This window comes from Uloborus diversus, chromosome 9 (assembly GCF_026930045.1).
Source record: "Uloborus diversus isolate 005 chromosome 9, Udiv.v.3.1, whole genome shotgun sequence".
NCBI classification, from domain to species: Eukaryota; Metazoa; Arthropoda; class Arachnida; order Araneae; family Uloboridae; genus Uloborus; species Uloborus diversus.
In genome coordinates, this window is record NC_072739.1 from 149,143,412 (window position 1) to 149,157,381 (window position 13,970).

Below are 13,970 nucleotides of genomic sequence, written 5' to 3' on the forward strand. Positions count from 1 at the left end.
CATTTTAGAGCAGATAAAATTGCGTTACACCCCACGGTCTTCCGACCTTTCACCACCGATTTACCGGTTGAACAGTGCCCTGAATACAGTTCAGCCTCAGTTTAAATTATTAAATCATTTGTTACAGAGAGTGAGTAATGAATGTAGATATAAGAGAAAAACAGAATCAGTTGTGAAAATCTATCTACATTAAGTATTCCAATGAAAATATATTTGATGCTTTGTTGGAACCAATTTATTATTCCCAAATGTATTTCGTTGAAACGGATATTTCGTTCCATTGGTATTCGTTCCAACGGTATTTAACTGTACATCGTTTTAAGCATTCACATAAAATTAAAATCTCAAAAATATTAAATGAATAAAAATTTTCTGGAAACTTAATACACGTAGAGTAAAGCCAAACTTAACGTACTGCAGACCGTTAGTTTGGCTCATAATCTTTTTATTTATCTTCTTTTTTCGTCGAAACTTCAGGAGGTCAATTAAATGGGAAGAATTATTGGTAGTATAGTTTCAGATTATTTTAAGCTGTATTGGTGCTTTTCTTGACAATGCAATTTTTAAAAAGATTTTAAAACATTTGGTGAAAATATTAGGATATTTTTGATGAATTGCTATCTGAACTGCTTATGGACTGCATGGCCCAATCATGTTTTTTTCACCACAACTACGATGTGTTTCTTATATTAGGACAAAATATAGACGGTTATTTGGAGTTACTTTGATGAAATGGAATTAAAATGATTGAAAATTTGTTTATTAACACCAAAAAAAAAATTAAAAAAAATGTAGTGCTGTTTCTTATTTTTGTGGTTGCAGAAAAAATTTGAAAGCTATCTCGGACTACTTCGGTCCAAAGTAGCCCGAAAAACTGAGCAAGCAGGCTATGTTGTATGAAAAATAAAAAATGAAAAATGTTTTTGTTCAAATGAGCGAAGAACAAACAGAGCGTTACCAGTTTTCTAGTAATATTTTGGTAATTCCTAATTTTTGCTATTCTACAGATTGCTATTGAAATTTTGAATATTAAGCTTTGATTACCTTATTGAAGCTCTATTACCAAAATAATGTTTCTCAAAAGCTCAAAATCATTTAAAATTCCTATTTTGGTCTCCAATACTTTTAAAGGCAAGAATTTCTTTCATATTATGATTTGAGTAATGTACAAATAAGGGGGAGGAGGATCGCTTCTGTCCATGGTATTCGATTAAAAGTGTTTATTTATGAAGATTTATCCACCTGTAATGAGTCCTATCCTGTATTATCAATAACATCGCTTTTTAGAATATTTTTCTTAATTTGTTGTTAATAATAATTTTAATCTTAAAAACGTAAATTATTCTATTCCTTTTTCAAAGTTCTGTGTGTTTTGTTGTTAAACATTTGCGTCAATCTTTTCTTAATTTTCATTTGCTAACTTGAACCCACCAGTAATGCGTATGTTTTATGTCACGTATCAAACTATCCTATTATTTTTAAAAATTGAAATGTACTATACTAAAATAAGAAAAACAACGTTAAAAATAGCACAAATTTGCCAATTACAGCAGACACGTGTTTCGGCGTTACAGGGAACGCCTTTTTCAATGCAAAAAGTAATGAGCTTATGGATGAAAAGACATCCGACAAAAGCCAAGAGCAGATAAGCATGCAGTTTAAAAGATAAAAATAGCGGATTAGCCAAACACCAATTTTCTTTCTGTTTAAGCTTCTGCTTAATATTTGTCCAATTGAATTCTTTCTTTCTGGGTTTACCGTACCTACGAGAAAGCTTTTGGCCTTTGCTTGCATTCCTACTGGTTCCTGATCGGTTTATAATTTTCTCATTGGTGTTTGGCTAATCCGCTATTTTTATCTTTTAAGCTGCATGCTTATCTCTTATCTGCTCTTGGCTTTTGTTGGATGTCTTTTCATCCATAAGCTCATTACTTTTTTTTTTTTGCATTGAAAAAGGCGTTCCCTGTAACGCCGAAACACGTGTCTGCTGTAATTGGAAAATTTGTGCTATTTTTAACATTGTTTTTCTTACTTTACTGTTCAGCACAAAGGTATTTATTTATCTTTTATGTACTATACTGTTTTTGAAAGTGTGAGTTTTGGTGATAATGCAGATTGCAGAACTCTAAAACTTTGTCCGCCGCCGTCAGTGCTTCTATTGTTTATATTGCTTCTTGGACGTTGTGAATATCATTTGTTGAAAATGACTATGTAACACTTTATCTTGTCTTGTGTGCAAGATTTGCTTACAAACAATGCCAGAACCACCTTTTCCAAACCATATACTGATGCATTTTTGTCTAAACCATTATTGATTGCAAATGCAATTTTTGTATTTTAATTGCAACCTACGCCAATATTCTTTGCAAAAGCTTAAGTCTGTAACAATGGCAGAAAATTTTAGGCCCTTTTCTTGGTTTTTAAATAGCATCTGCTTGTATACGATGGATGCTATAATCGACTTACTTTTTATTGACTAATCGTAATTTTTAATTGTGTTTTCCATTAAATTCTGCAGTTTGATTTTGCTTGTTTCTTGTGTGATTCAAAATCGATATTTTCTTTTTCATTCGAAAAGAATTGCTACTCTGTCGATTAGCTTTTAGAGCTCAAATGACTGAGAAAGAAAATACTTTTTTTTTCTTCTTCATCAAAACTATTCTTCTTCAACTGAAACACTTTTTATTGACAACCTCACAAAAGTGATACAAAATATCTTACATCAATTTTCAAAATCATATAGAGAGAAATATTTCTTTTCTTTTTGTGTTCATTCATGGTTTTTCAATGCGATTTACGTTTTTTCACTAAAGCAAAACACACTGAATGTCTCTTATTGAGGTCTCACGTCAGCCCAGTGTTTCTCTCTCTATCTACCTTTCTTTTTCTTTTTTTGTTTTCTTCAAATTTTTTCTTGCTTTGGAAGTGTTATTTGATTTCACGAATAATGTCTCAATGTGCCGTAAAAAATATAAATAAAAATTAAAGAGAAGAAAGAAAGAAAATATATGTTTCTCATCCAATTCTTGCTTCTTTTTTCTTTTTGTTTTCTTCCTTACTTTTTGAAAATACATCAATCTAAACAGCATTCGAATTTGTCGTCTAAAGAATAGCAATATTTCGCTATGCAAAAAATTGTTAGGAAGATGATTTGTATGCCATAAAAATCATTTCTACATTCTTCCTTTACACGAATTTAATATAAACTTATGTCATTTCGGAAGCAAAAAAACTATTAGTATTTTGATGCGGCTTTTTTTTTTCATTGTGTGTTTTTTCTTAGAACTTTTATACCTAAATTTTGGATTTGAACGTGAGGTTAACTCAGCTTGCAAACAGTTAAATCTCTCGGTTCGGTTAAGAATCAACTATTTATAAAGTGACGTTTATTTTACTTCAACAGTTCTCCATTCACAGCTCAGCCACCCCTGTAAATGTTGTTTTACCACACACATACTCGCCCTACAGACAAACTAGCTCATATTAACTACTGATGAGAAAACAAGCATTAGAACAAATTGATTAAGAAAAAAATGGAAAAAGTTGAGGAAACTTATGTAAGGATATACAGTAAACTCTCGATTAAACGCGGAATAGGATGTAGCACGGTAACCGCGGATAAGCGAATACCTTGGATAATCCGAATAATAGGTAAAAAACGATAACCGTCCCGCCAAGGAAACCTAACGTCAGCAGCTAACAGAAGCAAATCCACCGCCAAAGACGAAAGAAAATAAAGCGACCAAGAACAAGATTACGCGACAGAACGAATTGGGGTTTTTTGGGTTTTTCACCCAAGGAGGATAAAAGATCTTTTAAATTGTTTATCTTGTTTGGCGGGAAGCTTTTCAAAGTGAAGTGGTTGCTTGGTGAGCAAAAAGCTTCCCGCCAAACAAGATAAACTATTTAAAAGAGCTATCCATATTTCCGAGGAGTTGAAGGTGGGAGGAGGTTCTAATGGAAGTAGCTGTAATGAAAAAGGAGAAGAGGGAGGATGATAGTTTGGCAGATACTTGGCGGGCAAACTAGATATCATAACTTTTTATGGCTGAGGGTTTTTGGGTTTATGCAGGTTTTCTTTTTTGTGCGGAAAAATAGAAGGTTTTCTTGGCGGGGAAATTTTTACAACAGGGTTGTTTTTGCTGCGATACAGTATACAATAGCTAAGCAGTATGAATAACACTCACACATACATTTAAATTTTTGCTAAAAACATTGCTACATTGCATCTACTAACATTGAATGTAAAACCAAATATACATAAGTTAAAGCTAAAAACGAACAATAACATAATCATAATTAAAAAAAAAATTTAATGACCGTTAAAAAACATTTTTAAAAAAATTGTAAAAAGACCCGCGAATAATCCGACCGCCGATCATCGGGAGTGTACTGTATTCCAATGATACTATATTTGGTGCGATGTGGGTAAGGAATATCCACCAAATCGCAGAACATAAAACTCGAATTTCAATAACAGTTTAGAAATAAAACATTGCATCCCCCCCCCTTTTTACTTCCTTTTACAAAAAAGGAAGTATTGTATTCTCAAAAACATTTTCACTCAAAAATCGACTTCAATTTCCATTTTGCTCACAACCGAATGAATGTTGAGTTTTTTTTTTTCGATCCCCCCCCCCTCCCATGGATAAGTGCTTAAGAACGTATAGACACGCAAAATGTCCATTTTGACTATTCCCGAGTTACTTACAACGAGTTTTCTCGTGACGTCTGTATGTACGTATGTATGTGCTAATATACGTATGTATGTTGCATAACTCAAGAATGGTATGTCCTAGAAAGTTGAAATTTGGTACGTAGACTCCTAGTGGGATCTAGTTGTGCACCTCCCCTTTTGGTTGCATTCGGGTGTTTCTAAGGAGGTCTTTTGCCCCTTTTTGGGGGAAATCATTGTTAATTTCGATGTAAACTCAAGTGGTGTTACAATTTGGCGGACACTTGGCGATATATCGCCAAGTCTTTTGGTCGCTAAATTTTGTCGCCAACTTGGCGACAAATTTGGCGATTTTTTTTAAAAATCTGGTTTCAATTTAGCTACTGTTGGTGATATTTAGAAAGTAAACTATTGAATCACATTAAATTTACCAATAATGGGAAAATTACATTAAATTGGAGTAAAAGGAAGTCATGTGAGGCACACATCAGCTCGTTTGTTTCAAATTGGTATGCCAATTAAAATATATATATACATATTTTGATGTAGCAACTAATAGAAAATCGTATTAGTGGAACACATGTATAACTTGGAAAAAATCAATTCATCTTGACTTCAAATCAAGGTTCTATTTACAGTATTTAAACAATTGTGTTATAATTAAATAGTGCCATAGAATGCTTCCTGTAGGTTGATTTCACTCTCTTATTGCAGTATTCATTAACTTGCTGTAATTACGGCTTAATTCCCCTAAAGAAGTTGCTATGAGTATGTTGCTCTACAAAGTGTGTTCCAGTGTGGTGAAACAACATTTACAGTAATGGCTTGGATGGGGGAAATAAATGGAGTATTGTTGACGTAAAATAGTCGTTTCTTAATAAACAGCTGATTATTAACCGAATCGAAAGATTTATTTATTTATTTATTTATTTAATTACTAGTGGTACCCGCACGGCTTTGCCCGTAATAGAAAATTAAAAAGGTTTTTTGGTTCGCCTGTATATTTACATATAATGTATGGTGAATTTTCTCGCCAATTGGTTTGGTTACGGTTTCACGTAATGATAATTTCGTTTTTTTCTCGTCCATCTAATGAGAATTTCGTTCTTAAAATTGGAACAGAAAAAGAATCACATCGAATTTTCTAAAAATCGCTTCGAGGTGCACACCCCCGTGCTACAAACTAACTTTGTGCCAAATTTCATGAAAATCGGCCCAACGGTCTAGGCGCTATGCGCGTCACAGAGATCCTGACAGACTTTCAGCTTTATTATTAGTAAAGATTATTATTGTTATTATTTCATTTATTTATTTATTATTATTATTTTATGTATTTATTTTTTGCAAGCTGGGCTAACGTTTTGTTTGAATCTAAGAGTTAAATATATCGTCGCCTCAGAGCAACAGTAAGATATCTAATCCCAGAAATAACATTAAGAATATAGAAGTAGATAGAAATAACAGTAACATATCTTACTGTTGCTCTGAGGTGACGTTATGAGCTCAAAGCAAAGACACAACAGAGGGAAAAAAAACTACATAGTTTAAAAAAAAAATACTTTCAAAAGCATCATCTGCAACGATATAATAAATGTTTCTTCTATTATTTTAACTAATCTACAGAATTTTTTTATATGACTGGAAAATAATAATTATTGAGATTTATTTTAATTTTGCTCACCAACAAAGCTAACATTTTTATTGCCGAGCAAAATGAAATAAAAATAAATTTTACGTTTTCTGCCCAGTAACTTAACCATTTGTTCCGGATTCGAGGTTTTAATAAGATAGAGAAAGACAGCATGCATTTGAAACTAAGAGATGTTGATTTCTCTGCTTGTAAACTCGTTCTTGAAGATTGATTTACTCATTATTCTGCTAATAACCTTTCCGCATTACATAAGAACTTGTTTGCTGAGTATTTTGATTCCTCATTAGCGGTGTTTATTTAATTACAGGTCAGGGGCGTGTGAACCAGTTGGGTGGAGTGTTCATCAACGGCCGTCCTCTGCCAAATCATGTCCGACTACGGATTGTAGAAATGGCAGCAGCCGGAATTCGGCCTTGTGTCATCAGTCGGCAACTCAGAGTTTCACACGGTTGCGTTTCCAAAATACTTAACAGATACCAGGTGAGCCATTTCTTCAACTGCACACTATCTCAAATCAAAAGAATATAACAAACAGCAAATGAAATCGAGAAGAGGAAAGATTACAGCCCCAAAATTTGTGCGTATTACTTGCAATTTAATGCGAAAGCGGTTCCACAATAAAATAAAGTGCACTAAAAGAAATACAGTACCCGCCACTAATAAAATCACTGGATTATAAAATCAGCCGCTTTTTAAAATCAAATCTGGAAGAACAGAATCATTGCAATATCAAAACATGTTAAAACCATCTCTTAATAAAATCATTATCGCCGTTTTATAAAATCACTTTTAGACATGTTGCGTACAAAATTGATAAAGAAGCTCCAAGAAGTGAAGTAGAAGGTCTCAGAAGATGAGGAAATCTCGTTGCCGAATTTCCCCTCTTCAATAGATGTCAGAAAAGCGCTTGATGTTAGAAAAATATAACGTTGAAAGTTACAGTGCATTTTGTAAAATCTTAAACGATATTGAATCCTTACTTTCAAATTCTGTTAACCAAACTGCAATACGCCAATATTTTAAGAGCCGTGTGTAAAAAAATAATAATAATAAAAAAACCTCATGGTTAGTTAAAAATGACAGCTGTATTTTGAAATACTTCAAACAAAAATAAATGACGTAATTCATTTCTTTTTTTAAAGTATTTAAACTTCAAAACCTTTTTTTTTTTACAATGTAGGTATGCCTGTTTATAAAATCAGCCGCTTTATAAAATCAAATGTCCTGAGAACGAATGTGATTTTAATAAGCGGTGGTCACTGTAAATTCAAATAAGTTCTATACTTACGGAACACCAAGCAATTTCCAAAGCACAATTGGATAAACTCCTCAGTTATGGAATTTAAAGTTGATTACTTATTTTACTCTTCTAATCATTCTTCTTGTAAAAACTACGGTACATTCAGAGATACGCTTGGATGTTTTTCAGAGTCTGAAAATACTCCATAGAGGATTTTAATTTTAATTAAGTTTATCATTTATTAATAACTCTTTTTGAAATCTACAAAAACTGTAAAGATCAGAGATTAATTTCATTTTTTAAAAAACTAAAATATGTCCGAGAAAAAAGAGATACATATTGGTTTGAATTTAAGCATTTGGAATATTTGACATTAAAAATCACAAAATATAACACTGTGAGATTTTAAATCCAGCTGTTTTTTTTTTTTTTTTTTTTTTTTTCACATTTTTCACGACGCTTAGTTGTTCTTTAAAATACTAAGAGTTCGAAAATACGTTCGCAGATTCGTTAAAAACACCTCTGTGTTCATTTTATTATTGAAATAATTTCTGTTTTCTTTTTTTATCAGTTTCATTCATTTTTAGGAAACCGGAAGTATACGGCCTGGCGTGATCGGTGGCAGCAGATCGAAATCATCCGAATCGGATTCCCGGATAAGTGCCGACTCCGATTGCGGGCCGAAAAAAGACTCGGCCGGACTATTCAGTTGGGAGATCCGAGACAGGTGGTCAAAAGAAAGAAGTGGCCTGAGAGACAGTCCGACAAAGTTGGACAAGCCTGTGGAGGAAGTCTCAGAACATAAAGGAGGACACAAACACTCTATCGACGGCATCCTTTCTAAAAGGAAAGCCGGTAAGTTTCCACCCTCTTATTATTATTTTGCTCCAGAAATTTTGTTGAAATAATCTTGACTAGGGGCCGTGGTGGCCTGGTCGGTACGGAATTGGACTCGGGGCCGGAGGGTCTCGGGTTCGACCCTCGCTGGTCGAAGATCCACTGTCGTCATTAATGGTGACTGGGCGACGTTAAATATGCTCGTGGTCACAATGTCCTCCAAGTGAAACGATACCTCTGGGGGTGCCAGACCAGGAAGTTATTCGACCCCTGGCCTGGTTCTAAATTCTCTCGAAATGTCCATAGATGGCACCACCAACTAGTGTGTTGTCTTTGTATTGTCCTGCAAAAAAAAAAAAAAAAAAAAATTGGATCATTAGAGGTAAAAAGCTTCTTCCCTGAGAATAGCTATATACCCCAATTGTGTGTTAAGTTAAGAATCTTGACAACAGATAGTTTAATTCAAAAGAATAAAATAATATAGTTAAAAAAAACTAAAAAAACACGCTTTTGTAGCAATATGAACTAAAAAGTAAAAAATAATCTTTACGTGTTAAGTATGATAAAATAGTTGACCAAACAATCACCTTTAATGTAAAAAAACTGTGGGGTGCTTTCTATTTGCTTTTTTTTTTTTTTTTTTGCAAGGACTGCAAATGGAAGAAATTTAAGACAATTGATGTGAAGCCTCCCCCCCCCCACGCTTTTTTTACGTTAAAGTTAATTGTTTGGTCAATTATTTTATCATACTTAACATCCAAAGATTATGTTTTACTTTTTAGTTCATATTGCTACAAAAGCGTGATTTTATAGTTTTTTAAGCTATTATTTTATTTTATTGTTGTTACTATTTTTTTAGTTTTACTTGTTTTATGAAAAAATATTTATTTTAACATAATTCGAGATTTTCTATAGTCATGCAAATCCCCTTTAAAAAAAATGACTAAAGGGCTCGGGTAACATTCGAAACGGGGAACTTTCGAACTCCAAAAAGAAAAAATTTGTTGAAATAATCTTGACAACAAAAAGTAAAAAGAAAAAATCTAATTTGAATTCTGAAACTTTGAATTCAATTTATGTTTTTCGCAATCACGAGTTGCGACAAGACCCTACTCATTAGAGTTATTGTTTCTAGAAATGGCTCCCCCCCCCCCCAAGCATGTCCCTCCTCCTGGGTGGTTATGTGTGTATAGTTGTGTGTGTGCAGGCTTAAGTGTGTGCACGTAGGCCTGTGTATGTGTGTAAAGGCGCTCACGCGTTGGCGAGTGTGTATGAGCATGCGTGTGAAGGACATGGACGCTACCACCCAGCAGAAGTGGATTCCGGGGGACAGTGCTCAGGAACAGAGCAGCCGTGCCGCCGCCACTTCGGTGGGCGGTGGTGCTGCTGGTCCAAGCTGAAAAATAATCCCAACGTCAAGGACTGTCAAATGAGAACAATAAGCAATCGTGATTGCTCAAAAATATATCATTGTTCATCGTGATGAAAAATGCAAATTGTAATAGCGGAAAATGATGGACGGTTGTGTCTCAGAAGAGTATAGAAAGAAATTTTGATCCCGATTCAATGTCCTCCACTTTCAAGCGTTTCATAACCAACTTCTGATAGTAAGTAGTACCACGTCTGAAGCACTCAGATCAAAGTTTTGTTTTAACTTCAGTTTTGCCGATTCAACTTACTTCCTTTTTATGAGTTTTTATCCCCCCCCCCCACCATAACCGACTTAAGGTGGTAATTCCACTCCTCAGGCATTTAAATTAGCTTTCAGCCCATGATCGTTCATGAGGCGTGTTCTCATCTTGTTTTGTTCTAATAATTGAATTCTTACATTATTTTAGTTTCATAGGCCATAAACGTACTGTTATTTAGAAATACAGCTAGCTGACTTTAAATTTTGGAAGCTCTTTGGGACGACGGAAAAAATTATCAGAAACCACAGCCTGCAAGATCAAAAACTTGATGCTACATTTGGTAAAGTATGGTAATAAGTAATACATTAATTACTTATTACCATGGTGATAAGTAATTAATGTACAGCGTGTCCCCGTTTAGCCTGAAAGAACTCGATTTTCACAGACGCTAATCTTGATGCATACTTTTAATTCCAAAAATATTCAAAATAGGTTGCAGCGTTTTGATATTAAAAATTTAAAGCGAAAAAGAAAATTTGTGAAAAAATACGAAACTTAACTTTGTATACGGCTTATAAGTCTTCATAATCATATTTAGGGAAATAATCTCCACTGAAAAATAATATCAACACAAAAAAATGAAACATTTGCTACCGAAACTCAAGCAGATATTCGAGTTCAAAGTTGTAACCCGTGGAGAAGATGAGATTGAAACATGTCAAGTTTTCAAAAGAATGATTTACATTAATAAATATGAAAAGAATATGCTTTCGAAAGGATAAAAGGAGGAACTGCTCGGGTTTGGGTACACAAATTAGAACTTCAGTTTCGCTAGCAATATTCGTGAATTCATTCCATAGTTCAATCCTGGACAACCACGGACAATTCTGATTTCCACCAGTTCATATGAAAGAAAGGAATATGTTTTTGAAAAGATAAAGGAAAACGAACCACATCTCTCGGACAGAGAGAAGACCATCAGTTTCGGAAGCCTAGCAATATTCGTGTAATTCTTTCTATAATTCAAACATTATGGACAACTGTAGACGTTGCTGATTTAGAACAGTTCATGGAAGGAATGTTTTTGAAAAGATAATCGCGAAAATGAACTACACTTCACTCGGACACAGAGAGAAGACCTTTCGCATGCCTAGCAATATTCATGTAATTTTTTCCATAATTAAAGCATTATGGACAACTGTTGACGTTGCTGATTTACACTAGTCCAATGAGAGGAATATGTTTCCGAAAAAATAAAGGAAAACGAACCACATCTCTCGGACTCAGAGAGAAAGCTATAAGTTTCGCTTGCGTAGCAATATTCGTGTAATTCTTTCAATAATTCAAGCATTATGGACAACTGCCGACGTTGCTGATTTACATCAGTCCATATGAAAGGAATATGTTTTCGAAGAAATAATGGGACATGAACCACATCGCTCGGACACAGGCAGAAGAACATGTAATACCACATACAGCAAAGTTCAGGCTAAATTTTTATCCGGCCTTTCTGTGCAACCCCCCTCGCATTAACGTCACAATACCTCCCCGGGTAATCTCGTGTAGCACTAGTTGTGCATTTAATTCGCATGTCGAAAATCTCCATCCGTCGTGACGTACTGACGTAATACAGTTGTACGCACCACAAGGGGAGGATTGTGGCCGAGGAGCTTTGTGCACGGGGTCTTGAGCAGGAATGGCCACAAAGCCAGCTCGGCCTGTGTGGTCGCCCATTGTGGGACGCTCGTGTTTTGCCGTTTTCCCCTTCTGCGGGGAGAAGCTTTTGTTGAACTGCATGTTCTGAGCAAATTAGGGGGTTATTCTAGACGGGTGTGGAGTGTAGATAGGTGGTTATTCTCACTTTTTATTTCTTTTTTTGGGCAGTTGTTGTTGACGGGTGATGACTTCTTTTAACGTCAGCTGTTTTATTTTTCATGTAGATTTCGGATCGGAATTTCGCGCGTTCCTTATCGTTTGTTGGCGAGGATTTGTCGTTGTCCATACTCAGTTCATTTTTTTCTTCTTTAAGGTGATAAAAGGACAATTTAAAAATGTTAGTAAGGAGATTGGAAATTCCTTTTCTTGGGTGGCTTTTCGCTCTTATCCGTATTTAACTAGCTATCCTCTGTTGATCTTTCAATGAAACTGCATTTGTTGTCAGTAGTGAGATCACATGAGCTCAAAATATTTTATAGTTCTAAACAAGAAAGGGTATTTACGTGGAATCCACTAACGGGTAAAAGCAAGTCTACTATCTTTTTATTTCAGTTCTACGAAGATTAGACCTATGATGTATCCCTATCCCGATTCAAATTCCAGCTGGTGGTCTAAACATGTTAGTTATCCAAAACTGTTAAGGGAAATAAATGTCTCATTCATAATTCCTGTATACGACGTTACATACATTTAATATACTGGTTGATTTGGGAAAGTAGAGTACGTTCCTGGATCGGGGAGGGGGTTGGTCACAACAAGCCCACCTCGCTGCACTCTTGGCTGGGCGCACAAGATTTCTACCTTTCTTTATAAGGTGGGCTTAAAGTAGCTCCCTATTTTAAACTGTCAATAATATCCTAAAGAACTGGTCTATTTTATTGAAAAAAGTATTGTTATGGATAGTGGTACGGTAGAAATGCTACACGGTCAAACGTAATATTCAACAATATGTACCAGCATTTCACGAGGCGTGGTATAGTTTTGATTGTGTTATGCAGGTACTGCTATAGAGGATTGAGAACATTGAGGATGCAATCCTCCAATGCTTCTAAGGTCCAGATAAAACCAAACCTTTTGGACGCATTGGAGAACGTCCTCTGTCCTCCCTTATGTGCCACTGCAGTACCTGCACAATTCAATCACAGCCACACCCTGGAGAATTGTAAAACTTCACTGCGTAGCACTTCTACCATACCATGCTCCATAAAAATGCTTGTTTCAATCGAATAGGATAGGCTAATTATTCAGAGAGGCGATCAGGCGATATTTTGCAAGTTAAAGGATTTCAGAAGTTTGATTGATACCGGATGTAATTGTTTTCGGAAATTACTGGATTATTCCACTTAGTACAAGTATACTTGTGATGCTATGAGGTTTTCATTAGAATATTGGAGCACATGCCTAAACTAGGGATGTGAAACTTGCGACTCTTTCGTTCATTGAAAAATAGCATGACATGAGTAGAACCTGGTCGCTGTTCTGATATACACTGAGCAATAATCAAGTTCTGCTCGTGCGGTCTCTTGCCAAACTGCCAAATTTCATGTGACCTTTCAGTGCACAAAACGATCCTCCACCCATGCTTCAAACTGTCCATTAATTCAATTTGCCAAATTTATTATTATTATTATTATTATTATTTATTATTATTATTATTATTATCACATTAAGTCAATGGACCATCCTCAGCCTGAGCACATAATCGCAATCTAAAAGAATTCTTCCTGTCAGAAAATTGCCTTGCCATTAATATCCTCAAATATTTTCTGCTTGACCATATAATGTATTTCTTTAATGACCAGGACTCTCATTACTTTCACGTAAAATGTTTTTAGTGCGGATGTATTATTGTGAGTAATTACACAAGTGTCATACAAATTAATTGTTTCTGCATTCCTTATTAATTTTATTAATATTATTCTGTATTTGTTTGCCCAATGGTAACCCGTTTTAAGTTACCTTCACTGCCATAGTAACGCAGCTAAACTTCCGTTTTCAAATGTTTCGAGATGATATTCTTCCTCTTGTTGGTGGTGGGTTATTTTATGTAAAATTTGTGTAACTTATGATGATTTCTGTAATGATGCTCAGTTTGGGTAAAACGTACTGCATCATAAATATAATCGCTCTTCTGGGGATTTCGGAAGCTAAACTATTAGTGAGACGCGATTAAACTACATATGGGGAGGACATGCAGAAAGTTCCAGGTTTTTCCAAACA

The 13,970-nt window shown here is 34.8% G+C and overlaps 1 protein-coding gene across 1 annotated transcript in view; it reads left to right on the forward strand.

The window, feature by feature from the left end:
- The window catches only part of LOC129230556 (protein gooseberry-like), a 128,218-nt gene that overhangs the window by 46,511 nt on the left and 67,737 nt on the right, over window positions 1–13,970 (forward strand). Inside the window, exons 2-3 of the mRNA XM_054864959.1 lie at window positions 6,634–6,806; window positions 8,154–8,425. Coding sequence (XP_054720934.1) covers window positions 6,634–6,806; window positions 8,154–8,425 — 445 coding nt within the window. The remainder of the gene's footprint in view (window positions 1–6,633; window positions 6,807–8,153; window positions 8,426–13,970) is intronic.